The following is a 21065-nucleotide window of genomic DNA, read 5'->3' on the forward strand; positions in this document are numbered from 1 at the left end:
TTACGAATCGTGCGAGCGACGTTTCAATCATTCGAGGACGCGTCTGCTCGACGCCTTTCGTGGAGCGAACGCTTTCCACGTCGTCCTTCGCCAGTGTGTTGGTTTCATAGCCAGCGCTGCGCCGCTTGTTTTTGTACGTTTGTTGATAGGTGGCAGCACACTGCAAGCGATTTGCTTGTTGACCGGTCTGAGAGCAAAATATTTTTCGCGCCCAGACGTCTCCCTAATTGTAAACGTAGTGACGCGGAGTGGTCGAAGTTGTTCGGCGGAGGAAATTCTTCAGATTGCTTTCAGCAGTGATGTTGAAAGACACCATCTTGAGGACGAGGATTTTTCACTGGACGTAGAAGACTGTGAAAGCACCGAGAGTGACAGCGACGATGAACGATCAGCTGCTAACTCACGAGGAGCGAGTTGCACTTCACGTCCCCCCGTGCGTTAATGTTCTTTCACGCTCGTAAGTCACTTTGATTGTATTTAATGTATAATATCCCTGAGCGAGATCGAAATAAAAGCATAGTTCCTCTTGTGCATTGCATGTATTACAATTATTGTGGATATTATGGAGCGCCGCATGCCGCCAACACGCTCGAGCTCGACCAGCGAAGCGAAATGGTTAGAGCGATAGAACGTGCAGTCACGGCCACAATGCATGCCTCTCGCTCTCAGCTAACTTCTTCGACGTTGCGAAAGCATACGTGTGCATTCTTTTCGATATTCATGTTTCGGTCGTGCTGATCGAACCTGCAACACGCGAGTGAAGTGAATTGCACACGGCTAGAGTCTCAGCATGGCTGACACAAGCGCTACTGAATGGGATGCGAAATGCTTGTGTTACGTTGAAGACGTAACTCCGCGTTCCCGACGGCGTATTATGTTTGCAAACCATCACCACGTTAAACGTGCGGTCCCGTGCTGCAGATAGGCTGCCAGCGGACTCGCTGGCAGCCTATCTGCGGCAAATCCGTCAGGCAGGCTCGGTACGTACTACCTCGGAGTGCCGTTTAGCTTATACGTCAATTCTAGTTCATGCAGTTTTATGTAGCACGCACAGGATTTCGCAAAGCATCGTTATGTACGGTAACGGAGCTGAAATATAACCTTTCACACCGCAGCAAATAATTAGGTGGCGAGTACTTAGCACTTTCCATGATTTCGGAAAGCATTTTAGTCTCATATCCATTTCAGCGCAGCTCATGACTTCATCCGGTGAAAGTGGCACGGGCCGTACGTCCGCACGTCCTATCTTTTCCTATGCTAACAAACGGGTTGACCCTCCTCCTGGCGCCATCTTGAAAAGCACGGCGCGCCACCTATAGTTCGTGGGCATTGCGAATAACCTAAATGCACCACGCCGCCGTTCATGCTGCCTCTTTGTGCGAGGCCGCTAAGTGCGCTGCACAGACACATTGCCTTCACGAACGTAAGCAGACCGCCATCGCCGCACCCGTGTGCTGTCACCAACAGAGTGGGCATCACGAACACTTCCATGACATATGCATGCGTACGGCACGGCGAGTGCCCCAGCTATGACGGCGTCAGCTTAGTTGGCGAGGTGCTGCACACAACTAGAAACGATCGGCTTCATGCGGCAGCAAATGCTGCGTAGCTGAACACATAAGCACACGCAGGAACAGGGGGTGGCGATGACAGCACAAGCTCTTGTGTTGTCATCGCCTCCCTCTGTCCTTGTTTGCGCGCACTTAAGTGTACTGTTATGCAAAACCAACTCGCCCAAAAATCAGTGCAAATGCTGCGCATCAGCAGAGATTCGGCAATGCATGTGTGCATCGTTTAGTGCACATGCATCGGGGAAAGCCGACGGAGTTGTGCGCTCTCCTGCCACAGTCTTTGTGTTCTGCATCATTGTTTCCAAACGCTCCACGCAAGAGAGCCATAAACTATTTCGCGCTTTGCTGGTATCAGCAGGCATCACCGCGAGACGCAAGTTTGCAATTGGCAGTTGGCACGTAGTTAAGCGGGGTTCGCGGCAGGTACCGAATGTATTCACGAGAGCCTGGGCGCGCAACAAGATTCCTGATAAGTGTACTTGGGGGCATTAAAGCTATCTCGGACGTGGCTGTGGTGATTTGGCTGCTTGAGCAGAATAATAAGAAAGCATGAATTCGTTTTTGCAAACGATTGCGCAGTCCCTGGGGTGTCCAAAAAATCGGACGTTGACTGTATTTTCCCTAAGTTCGAACACTTCTAATAGTCGAATTCCGGTGCAAATTGAATTGAATCGCAAACACCATTCGAAAAATATTCGAAAGTTAGAATATTCGCACACCCCTAATGATTGAAGAATGTCTAAATCCCCTTACTGTGAAAGTGCTGCTTGTGGGACCAGTTGGCTCCAACTGTTAAAACCAGCAAAAAAAGATGCATGAAGGAAAACATTGCTGGACTAGCAGCTGATGTATACGTGAAATTCACACTTTCCTCAAACAGCCAACACATGTGCCATGCTCTCAGCAAAGTACAAAAATTACTAAAAACCCTAATTTGCCCCAATTCATTCTACCGTATATATATATATATATACCCATGTAATGTCCGCAGTATTTTTTCTAGATTTGGGGTGAAAATCACGGGTGCAGCCATTGCACGGTGAAAAAGAGACATTTCTTTTTCGTAAATATTTCCAGTGGCACTTGCCTTTATTTAACTTGGGTACTCGCGTGTACTGGGAGAAGCGAAAAAAGGAATAACAGATTTTATTTTTGCTTTGAGGCAGGTGTTTGCACATCTTAGTGCTGAGAGAAAGGTTCTTTCACTTGCTGGCTTTAAACGCTCTGGCCTTTCTCTCATGCAATGTCAAGCGCCCACAGCATCGCCTTGGCAAGTGTGTAGCTGTCACTGCGCTGTTATGTAATGCAGAGGTTGGTCTTCTATGTTCGGCATTTCTTTTTCTGAGTGTACATTCCTACGAGCACCATCACATATTTAATCAACTTCCGACCACCCGGTCAGGTGTTCCTGAAAAAAAAAAAGAGCTGCCAAATTCTCGCAACACACAACGAATAACTCTGCTAACCTTCTCAAAAATCAAGGGTTTGGCTAATACACGGGTAATCTTTAATATATATTTAAAGGGAATCTTTTAGCTCTTGGAGGGTCAATTTTTTCGCCACCGCCAGGGTCAATTTTTTTTATTGCTGATTTAAGTTCTTCACGTAAATCTATTGCAGAAAAAAATTGCCGCAATTTTTTTAGAGTGAGCATAAAGTGACAGAAATCGTTTGCGTTGCTAGATACTGTGGTAGCCTCAATGCTCACCGGAGTCGAAGACTACCGTGGGTTCAGGCTTAGCGAGCCACAGGGCCGCGTCTACCGTCGCCTGCTATGTTTAGCGCACTGCTCCGCGCGCGCTCAGCTAGCAAAGGAGTTGAGCGCCGCGCGGCATAAACACAGTGTTCCAGATAACACACACACAAACACTTTATTTGCCTTCTGCGGCACCCCAACACACACAGTACAGCGTCCGCTCCCGGGGCACGGGGAAGCAACGGGCTTGCCGCGCGGACGATACACCAAGGGGGGGGGGCGCAAGCACGTCGCAGCTGGCAATGGCAAGCTTTGACACGCCGCTCGGGAAAAGGTCCCTCGCGGCTATGCTGCGCACTCTCGCGGTGACCACTGGGCCTGGTCACGAGAGCTAGGGCAATCTCCGTACGCGTGGGCCTCCGGCAAGTGCGGCTCGGCGTGGTACGACCGCACACGAGCACTAGGCACCGCTCTTTGGCTTCACGTACGCACCAGAGCTAACCCAGACAACAGCAACACATCTTCAGCACGTTTTCAAAACATTCTCGTGAGGACATTGTGACGTCCCGAAAACATGCTCAACTAGTCTTGATGGAGTCCAAGAAAGATACTATTGTCCGGCCTCAGCATGTCTTTTAAACATGCACAAATGGTTCACAAGGGCATTTCTGGCACACTTTCAGGATTCATTGAGGACTGAAACATACTCAAATGGTCCATCAGGACATTTGTGGCACAATTTAAGGATTTATTGGGGACTGAAACATACTCAATTGGTCCACCAGGGCACAACTTCAGGATTTAATGGGGACTGAAACATACTCAATTGGTCCACCAGGGCACAATCTCAGGATTTATTGGGGACTGAAGCATATTGATCAGTTGGTCCACCAGGACATTTCTGAACATGCAGCGTACCGACTGGGCTACACAACGAGATTGGTTGCATGCTTAATTACTGGATGATTTTACTTTTACACGAATTTAATGTTAGAGCACAGTTATGTACCACTGACTAGTTAGTATAAGGAATGTCACATAGTATAGAACAGTGTCGGTGCCTATGCAGAAAATGCACATGCAAGGTACGTGGCCGTGCCACCTGCTAAAGCAAGCACAAAAACAATATGTTTCTAGGTAATACATTTTTATTTCGATGCCTCCAGCAAACCATAAAAACTCTTCAAGGGATGAGCTCGGCGAGGCATTCGATGAAATGTTCATTCAGCTGAATAATCTGACTGTCCTTCCGGTGATCCTAAAAGAAAGTCAAGAATTTTTTATGAGGACATGATAACAGTTGTTGAGGGTACCACCGTAAAATCCCGAGCAAGCGCCGTCCCTACGTCGAAGGATAATTCGACAAGATTTGGAGAGGGGCACGCTTGCTCAGTCATGAATCAAAATTCAACATGGTGGCGGAGGAGCTGTTAAGAATAAGGAATGCATACCTGTGCTAATGAAATGCTTTAATGATTATGCATGTATTCACCCTCGCCGGGAGAATCAAAACAGTGAATGAAACAGTGGAAATGGCGGGAGAGGGGCGCTTGCTCGGGACTAATGGCAAACCGTCAATATTGAAGCAAAGGCTGAGTTCGTCAGGCAAGTGTGTACAGTCCAGCAGAGTTTGCCGCAGTCCTGCCTCAAGGCCAGAATGGCGAAACTTCCCTCCTGCCAGCTCTCTGATGTTTAGGACCCTACCTGGAGTTTGCAAGAGCGTCCTAGCAGTCGACGGTAGTGACACAAAACAAGTATGGCTCCGCAAAACTGACAGCAGTGACGTGACAGCGGCATGCGAGCACCGCGATTCAACCGCCCACGCTTGTAACCTTTGTCGGAAGTTCACATTGCTTTCCTCGTCGTCAGACGTAATGGCTCCACTAACATGGTCGTAATCTGCACTCTGCACATCGCTGCTGTGGCGGCGTCGCTCCAACGGCGGCAAGTATATGCTGTTATCGCGCGAGCCACCACTGATCGGACTACTTACTGGCCCTACAACATCCTGATACACCACGTGTAGTACATCATCACTAACAAAGACGGCGGAATCGCCACATAACTCAGGAGGATGCGCTATCGTCCGTCTGTTCATTTTGCCGAGTCCCTTCGACTTGATGCAGGGCGCGACCACTAGAATTGGTGTCGGGCAGGGACTCGGTCGAACTTTGAATGCGACACGCCGGCTGAGCGAGGTCATTGTTCATGCTCGCAAGCTGAACAGACGCATCGACGCGGCGTTTTCGCTCGCAGCGAAATAGTCGTTCACTGCTCTCCGCCATCACCAGAACACAAAAAGGTGGTGGTGGTGATTAGAGAAAGAAAAAGACGCTTGGATCGAACTCACCGATATTCAGTCCGGCATGCGCCATGTCACAACCTCTCCGTGAAGACACAGCGTGGGCCCGTGGGGACTGCTGGGAGTCTGGGACCACCAGGAGGCAACTTTTTCTTTTTTGGTCACATGGGTCACAGTGTTGCCAGCGGTCGAAGTGCGGGAAATTTAAATATATGCCACCGAATTTTAACTTCGCGAAGCGTATTTTCCTTAAATTGGGCTTTTTAAACAAGCAATTAATACATCGCATTACCCTCGCCACGTTGGCGACTAATACATGTATTCATTCTGAACAAGGAGAAACGTGTCCGTCGGCAATCATAATTATGTCACCAGATAAAGATGTTCTATTTTTTAAAAGAAAAAAATAACATGCAGTCAAATGGTGTTCATTGCATGTAATTCCCAGTTCAGCGCAAGCTTGTTGCTGTCCCGAACACGTCCGCATGAGAGCACGTTTAGGATAATCCTGCAAACGAGGTCCTGAGGACGTACTCAGAATGCTGCCAAGCGGACGAAGACGTTTGTACCTTTTGAGGACGAGCATAAGATGTCGACTGTTGTCTGGGAACACTGAGGTAAACACGCCTGGAAGGATACCGAGGCACCCAGGCAGGCTACATACAGTGCGGCAATTCCCAAAGGGGACGTCGGACCAGAAGGAAACGCGTGCTTACCCAGCGGCGCCCGAGGGGAGAGAGAGTTCGTCCGGCGTGCACGTGCGGCAGTCATGGCGAACCTCGCGGCTCCGAGACCGCGTGCAGTGCCACCACGAGAGCCGGCGCATAGCGCAAGATGGCGCCACTTGCCGTCGCGGGAGAACGGGAGAGGGAAAGGATTCGCAGAACGGCGGAATGCCCGCGCAGTGGCTTCGGGCGCGCCTCGGATCCTCACAATACAAATGGTTTATTCTTGAGTAACAGCAAAATAAATTCTGAAAGAAAACCTATACGAGTGTCAAAAAATTGTGCATTACAATGAACCTCTGTGTAGTTCACAGACGTACAAAAATACGTGCACAAAGTGATGTCAAGTGGAAACACAGAGGGGAAAGCCCCTTTTGATCCAGTCAGCATCATCTCGCCGCTCACGCTTTTCAGATGTCGGCTGCTCATCAACATCTGAGTCTTGACTCACAAGTAACTTCTCGTATAATGGGCTGACATTTACTGAATGAGATTCTGATTCGGCAGTCAAGCGGCAATTCGGACGAATTGCTGCTAAACTCAATTGCAGCAGAGAAACCGGCACGCACTTCCATAGCGCAAGTAAACTGCACGGGTGAGCGCACTGAAGAAAACTGTGTAGTTGGGAGCATGTCCGTAAAGCAAAAACAATTCCAAAGCCTATAATAATCATCCATCTTATCGCCAACGAGACTGAAGCGGTTTTTGTGAGTCACCCGAAACAAGAAACGCAACCACGGCGGCATCATTTGTGTCAGTCAGCGCCTGCAATGAAATGGGTGTAATCACGTACCAGGAAGCAATAAATGACAGAGTAACAAATCGGTCACCTTTTGAAAGATTCTAAACCGGGAGGCTGTCAGTTTTGTGGGTGCAACAAGCAGGAACCAGCCGAAGTACAAAGGACGAAACCGAAGCTAGCTGGCACACCACTGTAGTAAAGCATGAAAACATAAACAGAAAGACATTGGCATATGAAAAAAATTCCACGTATTCTTGCAGTGTGGTAGCACATGCCAAGCAGGAGAAATGATCAAAAAAGTTATGTATTTTAAACATACAGGCAATTACGTATACATTGTGGAGATAGGTTTGCAAGACGCTTACCCTACGAGGTGACCGGCAAGGGAAGCGACGTTCTCCACTGCCGCAGCGAACAAAGACGCTACGGCCGGGTTCATCGACTCTCCAGCACGGCGCAGAAAAGGCACTCGAGGCAGGATGTCAACAAACAACACGGGTTTATTAACCCAAGATGCAGCACAGTACGACAGTCACGGGCTTGCAGGCCGTAAGGGGAACTCCGCAAGACCGATCGAGTACGCTTGCCAGCGGCGCTACGACTCTCACACAAAGGGCAGCAGTCGAGCACACAAACGAGAAGCTGCCTGCCAGAGCAGCGCGTCAACCTCTCGTGCCAGCCTGAGAGCATCTGCCGCGGGCAAGCCAGCGCCAGACAGAAGCGAGCTCAAGGGGGAAGGGGGTTGTCGCTGGCGGCCAATGAGGACAGGCGTTGCACAGTGACGTGGGCAGCGTGGTCACGTGGTGGCGCGAGCATGCTCCGGGCACGTGGCTCCGGGCATGTCCGTACACGTGGCTCGTGCGGGGAAGACCAACGCATGGCTCGCACCAAGCAAAAAGGCCTGGCAGTGTAGCCACGGTAGCCATGTCACCGATTAATGGCGGTTCCCGGCGCCTCGAGCCACGCAGGGCCAGCACACGCGCTAGCTGGGGAATGAGGCGCCAAAGGGGAGGGCACGCTCGATTCCCACATTATGTATGTATGTTGTAGCGAAGCCTTGGAACATAGTAATGGGTTGCTCTCTCCAGCGCCTTCTAGTGGGTCGTCCTCTTTGGCGTCTGAAAGGACGCCGCTCGCGCAGAGAGTTCGTGCCTTGCCATGACTGTCGCCTTTACTCACTGTCGTTGAGTGCCGTTTATTAAACGGCACTGTCGTTGAGTGCTGGGGTAGGTCCTGCCCATGTCGCAGGACGCGATTGACGGGGCGGCTGCTGAAATGACTGCATGGTGGGCTGCAGTCGGGGCCGAGGGATGGCGTCAGCATATGTAGCCGGCACACCCGCTTCAGAGAACGGAGGTCTAGCGGCGGCTTCGGTGTAACTCATTGGGGTAGCCGCAGGAATTACTTGGGGCGTCCTGGCGACAACTTGAGCGTAACTCTGGGGCGCAGGAGCCGAAGGTTGCGGGTGGTACTCAGGCATGACCTCCGCAATTTCCTGCTCAATCGCTCGGCGGAGGGGAGGAAGAAGGGTGGTCGACGACTGTTGAACGTGCGGCGGGTGGGCAAAGGCCAGGAGAGAGAACTCGCGTGCGTGCAATTTCCTCGCGCACGAATGATTTGACTTCTGCCAGCAAGGCGGCCTGGTCAGATATTGCCGCCAAGCCAGCAAGCTCTGTGTTGCGTGATGGGGAGCGACGGGTCATCGAACGCTGCGGGCGAAGCTCCTCGTAGCTCTGGCACAGCGTGATGACCTCAGCCACTGTGCCAGGGTTTTTGGCGAGCAGCACGGTGAAGGCATCGTCGTCAATGCCTTTCATTATATTCTGGATCTTGTCAGGCTCGGACATGGTTCCGTTGGCTTTCTTACACAAGTCGAAGACATCTTCGATATAACTTGTGAAAGATTCACCGGCCTGCTGAGCTCGTTCGCGTAAGCGCTGTTCTGCTTGCAGCTTACGAACTGCTGGGCGGACGAAAACGCTGATGACGGCGGTCTTGAAATCGGACCAAGTCGCAAAGTCGGACGCGTGGTTGTTGTACCACAAGCTGGCTACTCCCGCAAGGTAAAATACCAAGTTGCTCAGCTTGCCTTCTTCATCCCATTTATTGGGTATGCTGACACGCTCGTAAATTGCGAGCCGGTCCTCCACGTCGGTGCTATCGGCGCCAGTGAAGATAGGTGGATCGCGTATACGGGGGACACCGGGACATGTGGTCGTTGCGGGAGGAGGCGTTTGATGGGCGGCGTCTTGAGGCATGGTAGATGGCAGGGTACGGGATCGAAGCTCCAAGGGCATTGAATGGGAGCACAGCACTCTCCACCAAATTGTTAAGGTGTTTAATAAACGGCACTCGACAGTGAGTAATGGCGACAGTCACGGCAAGGCACGAACTCTCTGCGCGAGCGGCGTCCTTTCAGAAGCCAAAGAGGACGACCCACTAGAAGGCGCTGGAGAGAGCAACCCATTACTATGTTCCAAGGCTTTGCTATAATGTGTTTGACAGTCTTGTTGCTGTTAGCGGATGACATACACGTACGTCTTTGACCCTCCAAGGGTTAACGAAGTTCTGGGTGCTGCTTTTACATTGCTGAGGCCATTACACAAGTATATACAGTATTTCTTATGTTCTGCTTTTTAGTAAAGCTATCACCAGGAGATATGGATGGACGATCTTTTAACAGTACAGCTGTTTAAACTAGCCGTAATATGTGGGTGCAGCCTGTCAGAAAACTATCATCATCATAAACGGGTATGTGCCACAGAAAGTGGGTAAATCCCGCTACTCACCCCTGGTCCACTAGAAATGAAGAAGGCAACAGTTAGTCGAAGAAATGGCTGCGAAGTGACGGCGGCAAGCCAAACGCCCCGAGTATGTATGAGAAAGGGAACGGGAGAGGCAACAGCAGCTGTGAGAAGACCCCGAAGCGATGGAAAGCCTACGCCAACGACGTGCCCATAGATCTATGAGAAGTGCGAACGCTTGGTTTCAGCACAAGTTTCTGTCTCTGGAGTTTGGACATCCGTGTCATGTCTGTTATTGTCTGTGGTTTAAGTCGAACCTCTCTGCGCTGAGAATCAACGTAGAAACAACCTAGCAAAGCCTAGCAATGACCTAGAAGCAACCTGCATCACCTGTCTAAGGCCTAAAAATAACCTAGAAGCAACCAGATTAGTCTTCAAGCCTTGCCTGCGGCTTAGTGCAAGCTTCACCAATTTTTTGTTCGTTGATGTAATATGCCTCTAGCATTTCTTTCTCCATTATTGTTTTGCTTCTTCCAAGAATTGTTGCATTTACAAAAATTGTTCTGCAATCACAGTGATGACAATGGTGAGCTTCTCCCTGTTATGTACCTTGCCACATGTCAACAGAATATTGTAAGTGACCTGTGTTGCACAACTTGTATATTTGTTTGTATGCTTGGTACTGCAGGCACCAATCTTCTTTCCCACAGTTTGTGTGATAATGGCCAAAACTTAAAGTAGAAGGCCCTTTGTGCTCTCTCTCAAGGGAGTGCCTGTGTGCTCATTGTAACTTCACTGACCACAGTCCATGAATGCATCTAATGCATGAAGCAAAATAGAAGAAGGCTCACTTCCTGCCATACACAGTGCTTGCTAGCCAAAACTAAGTGGAGAGGGTGTGCACATTGGTGGTGTAGTCGTGGGGATGCTATCACCCTCTGTAAAGTCGTTCGCACCTCATGGCGCACGCGCGTCTTGCGGATTATACCCCTGTCACACTGGAGATGTTAATGTCATTAGGTTCAAATGTCATTCAGTGCAACGAATGCCATTTGATCAGTGATGGTGCTACACAGAAAAAAGTAATGTCATTCGTTCATGATACCAATGTCGATAATTCAGACAAAAAATGGCCAGCAAAGTTGAGGTAGGTAAATGTAGAGTGGTAGAAAAGTGAAGTTATTTATGTTAAAATCAGTGATTCCACTCCTGCGCCAAAGTGCGCCAAATAGGATTTACTGTGCCATCCTGGTAATATCGACGAAAATTGCACCAAACTACGCCAGAGTCTTGGGTTTGGAGTCGTCTATCACTGGCAATCGCACCGCCGGCGTGTCCTTGGCACTGCCAAAGTCAAAACCACAGACCAATAATTATTCCGCTGAATAGCTCGTGCGTGCGTCCCAAGTAATCCGTGACGCCATGCTCGTTGCCGACGCAGCTTCTGTCGTGTATGTCGGCTCGACGGCAAAACGCACTCTCTGCAGAGGCTCGTAACGTCTAGGCCAATCGGTAGCGAGAAAGTATCATCGGTGGACGTTGTCTTTTCCAGAAACACTGCTGATAGCTCAGTTTCAAGCGTCGCACGGCACATAATTAAAGCACTCTTCACTAATAACTATACACGTGACGCTAAAATGTCTCGCACTTCTGTTTCTGGACATCACGGAATGAAAAATGTACTTTATCCATGGATCTTCATCTAGAAGAGCTCTTTCATAATTTCCACCAGCACATCCGGGTTCGTAATCGCTCTTGCGGTAAATACCCCATAAAAGGCCCTGTCCTTTCGAGCTCGTGAGTGAGAGGGTACGTACCCATTCGAATATTTTGCTAGATTTAAAAAAAAATAATTTCATTAATAAAAGCATGCCTCCTGGTCGGAGCAGCCGTAATTCGGTTTCAATACGCTCAGCTGTCTGTAGTGGGCCTGTCGCTGATGGACCTGACGTCGGAATGCCCAAAGTTAAGCGGCCACGCCGTGTTACACGTCCTTCCCTCGCTTTCCAAGGTCAGTTAGCTGACAGTTAAAAAAATCACACTTTCAGTTAAGGGTGAAGCAATGAATGCGATACGAACAAATTGTATTGTTATACGAAGTAAGGCTAGAAGCTGACTCTTGGATCTGATCTCGCGTAACTCGGCAGAACGCTGGTTTAAGGGAATATGGTCGCTCCAGGGACAGAAGCGGTTTTCGTGCTGTCAGTTCTTTAGATGCGAAGTAAACGGTGAGAACACAGCAAGTTTACAAGCCGTCTCCCGATGCCTCGAGATAGTGCACGTGCCAGCGACCTTCGAGTGACGCACCCTTCCCTCCCTCTCCTCTCCTGGCATCCCTTTATGCTCCTTACAAAAGACGGGCGGGGCGTTTCCTCTCTGTTTGATGACGGCAGGCCTCGCACACAGGGGGATGTTATCAGATATGCACCCTCCATGCGACGGAGACAGCCGGCTCGTTTGATCTCCGCTCAGCCGCATTTGTCGTCATAGCTCACGATCTTTAACTTGCGGCTAGAACATACGATGCGTGGGGTGACGTTATCGATTTGGAATTTATACGGAACATGGCGGCGACAGCAAAAACCCGTCGAGCGTGTCCGTATAAATGCTATCGCAATAAAAAGAAAAAAAGAGGAGCCATTCCACCTTGTGAGGTGGATGACCAGCGAAGATATTTAGAGCACGGCACGGTGGGGACATGGTGGAGGCCAGGTTGTTGCGGGCCAGGCTGTTAGCGTTCAATACGCAATAATAATGTGAAAGCCTTAGATGCCTCATCAAACACGAAAATTGACTGTCGGCGGCATCAACAGGAGTGATGCAAAAAAAATCATGACGTGGTGATGTCATCATGACATCATCGATCGCTAAATCTTGTGACATTATGCACCTTGACATGACATGGTGATGTCATCACATGCCATCGTCGCTTTGCTCTGCCTCAATGATCGGTGTGCCGATCATGGAGGGAGTGCAAAACCAGGCGAGGTACAGAAAGCTTGCAATGCCTCCGATCCTGGTGGCAGTGCAAAACCACGTTAGGGGCAGAAGGCTTTGAGGATCAGTACATCGAGTGAGATGGTTTTCACCTTCGAGTTGTCTTATGCGAGTGCATGAGGGATCCTGCTGTGAGTTTTGTTTGCACTGCTCCCTAGAGGGCACTAAGGGTTTTTTGGCGTACAGTCGGAATGTCCTAGCTAGTACATACAGCTTCCCCATGAAAAGAGAACAAAGTTTGTTAAATCATGTAGTCCCCCATCGAACGCACTTTCGGACATTTTCGCAAAAGCTTGACTTCGAAGCGGATCTCCATCTTCCAGGCAAACGATAGTCTGGAAGCATTGTGAGAACGCTTTTGCTACAGCACAGACAGGGCCTCAGAAAGAGGGAAGGGAGTGTAGGAGGAAGTTGGCTTTTTGAGGCTAGCTGAATGACGCCATGTTGCACCCAGCAATACAGTGGATTGAGAAGAAGCTGGCTTTCGCCTTGTATTCGTCTTAGGGGAATGCATTTGTTGTGGCATTTGTCTACCATGTCTGCTGATAACCACATTGGATGTATTTAGAGTGTTAATGTTGTTGATCCAGTATTCTGTTTATTTGACAGTATTTCGAAAATAATTGCTGAAGAGATCATTTCAGAACACTCAACTGCATGACGGCCGTATTTTTGCATTATCGAGTAAAGTATGGAGTGCTCCTGAGATGATTTTCATCATGAGGCTTGGAATGAATCGAAATATTTCTAGCTCTTCATAAGAGCCCCATAATAATTATTCAGGTGATTGAATGTAAATGCAACTTGCTTCTCCACTGTACTCCAGGATGTGAAATAGCTGCTCCAGAGTGCTCCCAGATGTAAAATTACCTGCTCCAAAGTGCTCCAAGATGGAAATTTTTGCTGCTACAAAGCGCTCCAAAATGAAAATTTCGCTGCTTCAAAAATTGCTCCAAATCAGAAGTCCTCTGTAGCATCACTGTGAAATATGTGTAAAAATTTTATGGCGCAGAATATCTGGCCACTATAAGCCAAGACGATGCTTAGCCAGTAGCCACAGCCGGTAGAATGGACACAAGCAACATGGCTGACATAGCAGTGCCGCTGAACAATACAGTGTACTGAACAACGACGCTAAGCTGCAGTAAGTAAAGCATTTAGTTGCTTTGTACTTGGCGTTGCGAGAAAAGCGCATAAGACAGTTGAAGAGACTTGATTGTCAGGTAGAAGAAGAATCAAGATGCAGCCTGTTGAGTATGCATGTGAAACAAGGCGGAGTGCATTCGCTTAATGCATGCGCAGCGTGACGGGAAAAAAGAAAGAAAAAAAAAAGACGTGCCGCTTCTATTGAAGCTTTCCCCAACACGAAGTGACAGATACACCCGTGGCAGTTTGCAGTGCAACAGCACAAGCACAGAAACCCAGAGCGTTTCACGTTTATTCGCTTTCAAAACGCGGTCTCGCATGTGTTCATGCGGGAAAACAGTTTGCAACAGAACTCCAGAAAACTGTCTTCCCATAGCCTTATGAGTGCAGATGCCTCCATCTGGGTTGTTACGAATGGGGTTTTCGTGACGATGAAAGCTGTGAGGCTGGCGAGCCGATGTAGCCGAAGAACGGACTTATCGCTGAGTAGCAGAGCAAGGAGGCCAAACGCTTATGAAACAGTAACAACGCTTATAGCAGGTATAGCAGGTTATAGCAGGTTATAGCAGTACAGAGCCTGCCAGCTCCACCAAGTCGGCTGGGGCGTCTCTTTAACAAGGGACCAGCCCGGTCTTAAATAAGGTCCCAGTCCATTGTGACGTGTCCTCTCCCGGTGCATTGCTATCCGGTCTGCCGTGCAGGTGTTGACGCTTTCCGCGATCGTAGACAATGCATGCAGGGTTTAATCCCTGCTTCCAGGTCGCAAGTGCTGGCCCTTTGCTTGGTCGCAGGGCAGACGCTGACCGCGATGCCGGGGACTTCCAACGAAGTGCACGTGTTTATTCGCTTCCCCGTTCGGTCAGGTGCTCTGGCACAACAGGGTTCAGTGCACTCGTGGAGCTGATGCCATCGCTGCAAATACACCTGCACACAGGTCTTCTAATACACTGTAACACGGGTGTCTGTTTGTTTACACTACGGCCGGCAGCCAGACGCCACTGAAGTAGACAGTAAAAAGATTTTGCAACATCCTTGCGTATGCCTGTTCTCATTAAAATGACAGATGCCTTAAAAAAGCAACATTAATAGCGAGTTGTATGGATGCATGTGAAGTTGGGAATGCTGAATGCTACATTTTAGGTAGTCTCTGGGGTAAAGAGTATACATTCGGTTTGCCTGTGATGGCGAATGTGTTTTTCGAACTCATTTCATTTCTTCAGTCGTTTGATTCTAAGGACATTAAATATTCCTGTGTAGCAGCCGCATAATGTCATTAGATGCAAATGTCATTCCATTCGAATGACATTAAAATGTCCAGTGTAACAGGGGTATTAGCCGCAGTTAGCATTAACAGCCGCCGAGCGAGAGGAGGCGCTGTGCTCGCGCGATATAGGCTTAGTGTGATGGCACCGGCGCCTGGGAGGTTAAGCCGGCGTACAGGAAACAACAGTGAGGCTCTTTGGGGTTTGGCAGGTGCGCAGACCATGGGGACGATACCGTTTCCCGTGGACCCCTTGTGGTAGGTGCTGCATTCGCGGTACATTTTGTGTGTTAGGTCTTCTGCGTATTGTGTTGGCATTGTATAAGGTTACTTAGCGTGTTACTACTTATGTATTAGATTCAGCTGGTGAGCTCGCCCTGATGTAAAAAAATAAATGTACACGTACACGTGTTTGGTTACTCAATGGCTTGAAGTGTCTGCGTGTGTTCCGAGAGAGCGGTTCATCTTTTCAGGCCCCACAAGGTTGCCTACTTGGTAACAACACTGCTTAGTTTTTCGTTCAATGACGAAACAATTTCAAAAATTTCCTTGGCAAGACCTTACCTAGATGGTGCCCTACAGGTTCCAGTGTAAGGTTTGCCAGTGGGCCTTGGTGGGGTTTCCCAAAACGTGCCATTAATGTTTTTGCTCTGGAGATAACATGAGGATATTTCAAAACTGCAGGCTACTGCTGGGACTACTCCGACCTGGCAGCACATGCTGAAGAAGAAGATGTGTCTAGTGGTGATGAAGCAGCTGGCAGCCATGAAGGCTCGGACTGTTCTGAAGACACGGCCCTGCAGGTGAGCCTTCTCCACAACCTACATGATATATATCAGCTGGCCAGCTTAATCATGCTGAATAAATACATTCTATTTAGCCTACCCCCAGCATATACAACGCTTCACCTGGCTTTCTAACAGGAAAGCTTTTTCATTTTTGTTAAACAATCATCAAATGTGAAATAATGAACTGCTTAGACGTCTTCAGCAAAGTACAGTTCTTTCACGGAAAAAGTCAGGGGAAGGAGGACCTCTCAAGCCTGTTTCATTCAGCCGCAGGCAAAGCTGTCCGCCGTGTTATCACAGCGCATGAGCATTGTTGGCAAAGCCCTCGCCATGGCAATGCTTTAAAAAGGCATGCGCATTTCCATGCACAAGAAGAAACATACTGTCGAGGTAAACTTACAATCTCAGTTCACTAAAACATTGTGCAGTTTCACTTGATAACAATACCTTGAACGTTGGCACCAGGAAATCGTACGAAACGGGAACGTATCAACAAGGTATGCCGTATTAAAACTTGGTCCGCCACCATATTTCTTGAAACATAACAGGCCCCTTTCGGAACTTGGCTCATAGCACATGAAAGAGGGCATTATTCTTCACATTGGGTGCTTCCTCCTCTTTAGCTCCATGGGACCTTGTGTTGAGCCACAGTGGCTGGCCACTTTCTTCTCTTCAACGTCGAGCAGTAAATCCTTGTGGAAAGCATCAATGGACGCTCTGCAAAGTGCACATCGTGGCCTAGTATGCCTCAGAGTAAATGTAGCATTTCTAGATATATTGGTCAAGATTCACTTTCACGGTCATATTGTCCAATTTGGGGCAAAAACGCGATCGTATTAAACGCATGAAAATGCACTATTTCCAAGAGATGTTGGCCGGAAATAAAAATAAGAACGTATCAACGAGATTCCACTGTATTTGCAGAACTGTTTAACCTTACTCAGTGACCCTTTTCGCATGTGTAATTCTTAGGTGCCTAGTTCACTTTCTCTCCGAGGAGAACCCTGAGACCTTTATTACTCCTTGCCACATGAAGGGTTGATAAAACGTGTTAAAGATTGTATTGATGATCAAGTGCAGGAAACGTTTTTCACTGATAATTGTGGCATGTTTACGGAGGCTTTTTTTTAAAATCATTGCCACGTATTTAATGTCAAAGCTGGTTGGTTCAAAGGAAGGCATTTATGTGCAGAAATCAGGAATTTGCATTGGTTTTAAGTTTGCTCTGATTCTTAGCGATTTATACCTTATCAAGATCGACAAACAATTAGAGGACACCTTAGGTAATTGTATTATCTAGTATTTGCGGTACGTGGACGATTACTTGATGTGCTTTAGTGGTGATGACATTGAATCGGTAGTTACATCAGTGAGCAAACAATTTGAATTAAATGAAGAAGGTCTTAACTTCACTAAAGAATTGCCCGAGAATGATGTAATACACTTTTTAGACATTTCTGTAACATTTCAGAAGGACCACATTTGCTGGCAATATTCTCCTAGATCTTCTAAACCGCTGATAAACATCTTGTCGAAACATTCTAAGATTGTAGAAAACGCCATAGCCATGTCATACCTAAAGTCTTCTCTCACTAAGTCTTGTGAGCACAAAATGAGTGCCAGCTTTAATGCGCAGGTTAAACGTCTTGTAGGTGTAGGTTAACCTCACCTGGCAGTGGCCACTGTCGCTGAACTCTTAGAAAAGTCCGTTTTGTTAAGTCCAAGCTCAGTTTCAGATAGCAATAGGAAAAAGCGTGTCGTTGGTACTCCTTGCATTCATTATGTATCGCATAGGCTAAAGAAAGTAGGGGTAGATATGGTAATAATGTTGTTTTTACGGCTGCCATTAAGCTAGGTAAGATATGTGCCGCCGTACAGAGACAGAATGAGCGGTTCATAGACAAGAAGCGGACTGACATTTGTGTTGTGAAACCTACCAACAAATTTACTGATTGCCACACGTGTGTAGTGTATAAGATTCCGTTAAGCTGCGGCTGCTTCTACGGAGGGCATGTGGCTCGCTGGGTTAACCAGAGACTAATGGAACATAAGAGATCGCTAACCGGAGGCTCACCATCTAATCTATCTTTATATTGTCGAGAGTGTAAGTGCACGCCAAAATTTGATGAATGCGCGATTTTTTACTGGCACATGAATGAAGAAACTCGTTTAGTGGTTCACCTATTGCTTGGGCATGCACAGATAAGTTTTTGTTCCTTCTTTCTTTTGCACCGTTGTGCGCCTTTGCAGTTGTTGGTCGGTGTTTGTGGTGCCTTGACTTCTCTCATGTGTCCGTGTTTGCATGCCCTGTCTCTTTAACATGAATACCTACCAACTAGCTCAGCTCTCTCATTCTAAGCTTCATGAGCGCATAGGTGGCAAAAAGTGCATGTCATTTTGTTAATAATTGCTTGGTTAAATCGGAGTAAACCTTTTACATTCACAAATGCACCTGTGATTTTCCCATGGGAACAGAGCAATATCTTCTTTGCCACCCTGTGCGGTCATTGTGCCCTGACAGAAGGGCACTCCTTGACGTTAGGGGGGGACATCTTCCGGAAAGACGACAGAGGAATATCTCTTACCTGGCCTTTTTGGGAAAGGATATCCTGCATCGACTTTTCAAACGTAAAGGGTGCTGTCGCGCACACAACTCAACAATGCTGCCTTTCAACAGAGGCTCCGTGGGTGCCGCCCAACCCTGTCTGTGATGTTGTAAATATGCGTGACCCCCGAAAATGCACTGCCAATGCAGTGACGTCACGGTTTGTACGCCCGCATCAAGTTGCTAACGCCGCTATGCTGAAATCCAGCAATGTCATTTGCTTTGTAAATACAGTAGACTCTCAGTAAATGGAAATCTCTTCAACGGAATTAAGTGGAACAACTGCCTGTGGTGTGATTGGTTTCGTGCTTGAACTCTGCAGCCCTGCTGCTCTCTCAGTATAAAAGGAACTCCTGTTAGACGGAACACATTTTCCTGGTCCCTTCAGGTTCCCTTAAATGAGAGTCTACTGTAGTGTGGTGCACTGCAGTCTGCATAGTGGGCACCATCAAAAAAATGCCCCAACTATAACATTGTGGTTTTCTCTCCTGCTGATTTGACGAGCAGTGCCTCATTTTTTTCTTTTCCATCACTCTCTTATTTTGTGGCGCTCATCTGAGAAACCGCAGCTAATTGTGGAGGCTGCAAACTGCCTAAGGAACTTGATGCGGTACCGTGTGCAACTTCTTTCTGCAAAGGCTCCTTCAGAGCAATGAAATGGGCTTACTGCAAAGTACTGTACTTTTTGCCCATGTGTGAGGGTAAAAAGCCAGAGAAGTGTGCAGTGTGTTGAAAACAACTCCTCACTGTCCGTACAGAGGCAAGAGCACAAAACGTTGCTGGTCAGAGATGACCGCCCTCTTTTTGGGCCCTCCACTAGCAAGATATAATCCTTTCATGTTGAAGACCACTGCAACGGTGTAGTATTCACAATACCATCTCTAGCCTGATCCAGAGCTTCGGGCTAGTCAACAATAGCTACTCATTCGCGGTAGCACGGCTCAGCGTGGGAGAGCGGAGCCTGTTAATCAGCGTGTCGCTGCATCGCAACATGGCAGTCCATGGCAGTAGGCCTCTGTTTGCAGGTTATTTCTGACGGTCATATGCTGCACAGCCATGCAACAGGACTTTAGCAGATTTGAGGTGAGGACCACTTGGTGATAGAACATACTTTGTGAAAATTGAGCGCAATAGACGGGACAAAAGAAGGAGCACACAGGACGAAGCGCTACTAACAACTGTGAACATTTATTGAAAACATAACTGCAGCTAGACAATGTCCGCAAGGCTTCCGATGATCTGCACCAAAACCAACGACAAAAAAGAACACAGCCAGATACAACAGCAACACCTGTAAAATGAAATCACCAAAACGACCGAATGAGAGGTGGCACGCAGTTACACAGTTGAATACCTATATAACCGGGAAAAAACAAGAGGCTTAAAAGGGGTCATTATCATGGAAAATGAAATGATCCAAAAGTGGAATTATCGAACCATAAGTCCATTCCAGGTGGAAAGATTTACAAGGCAAAAAACAGCGTGCACTTGACAAAGACAGACAGAAGGAACACAGGGCACAGGCGCTGACTAACAACTGGAGTTTTATTGCTGTTATGCCACGGTAAATATAAAGCACATATCAACCACAACAAAAAGGCGCAACAAAATGGGCAAAGCCAGCAGCAGATACACATTCAAAACAGTCCACAAGAGGGAACCATGATTATCCAGCCCCCGATAGGAAAGGCTATGGAAGGGGTACGACGCAGCCGTCTTTTAGGTGCACGACATTTTGGGGCTCTATGATTTTTCGAGTCATTTTGTCACCACACCTGCGCAGCACACTCGTGCTGGTGAATTGAGGCAAGCACCGACAATCTCGGCAGTGGATGCCCACTGTCACATTGTACTTGTGCTCTAACAATCTTTATGAAGGCATCTGCCAGTTTGACCAACGTATGTGCGTCCACAAGACAAGGGGATAGAATAAACGATGCCCTCAGCACAAACTGATTGCGATGATTTGTTGTGCAGACGACATTCCTACGGCCCATCTGATTTACCCGTTTGCAAAGGCTTGACAAGCGATCAGGAGCTTGTCTGGAGAGGAGCTGTAACAAGCTGTTCAGGAGCTGGAAAGATTTGCAGCTCGTCTGGGTAAGATTGAGCAACCACCCAACAGACTTGCTGCGCACACTATGTAAACTGGGAAGAAGGCTCCTATGATTGTTCTCACAGAGAAATCTTTTCAAGAACACGAAGAAGCTGCGGTGGAATCGCCCAACTGTTGGTCCTCATCTCGAGCGCACACTCAAACCTAAGGGAGCCCTTTCACAGATTTGTGAGCCAAGGTGTCTTTATCTCCTAATTTTCTCCTTTTTCTTGCAGTGTGGTAAAATTCATTCAAGCTGTAGAGTGCTAATACACAATTTAGGTGACATAGAAAACATCGTTACTGCCCATGAAACACATGAAAAGCTAGAAAACTTCAAATAAGCATCTAAGAGGAAAATCGACAGGTTTATTACAAGTTCAGTTGAGATGT

At 47.9% G+C, this 21065-nt stretch overlaps 1 protein-coding gene across 1 annotated transcript in view; it reads left to right on the forward strand.

Annotated features, from left to right (window-relative positions):
- LOC119382356 (fat-like cadherin-related tumor suppressor homolog) overlaps window positions 1-21065 on the forward strand; it is a 912235-nt gene that overhangs the window by 855117 nt on the left and 36053 nt on the right. Inside the window, 1 exon segment of the mRNA XM_049412132.1 lies at window positions 15869-15987. Within this exon segment, the coding sequence (XP_049268089.1) occupies window positions 15869-15987 (119 nt within the window).

The sequence above is a fragment of the Rhipicephalus sanguineus genome, chromosome 2 (assembly GCF_013339695.2).
Source record: "Rhipicephalus sanguineus isolate Rsan-2018 chromosome 2, BIME_Rsan_1.4, whole genome shotgun sequence".
Lineage (NCBI taxonomy): Eukaryota > Metazoa > Arthropoda > Arachnida > Ixodida > Ixodidae > Rhipicephalus > Rhipicephalus sanguineus.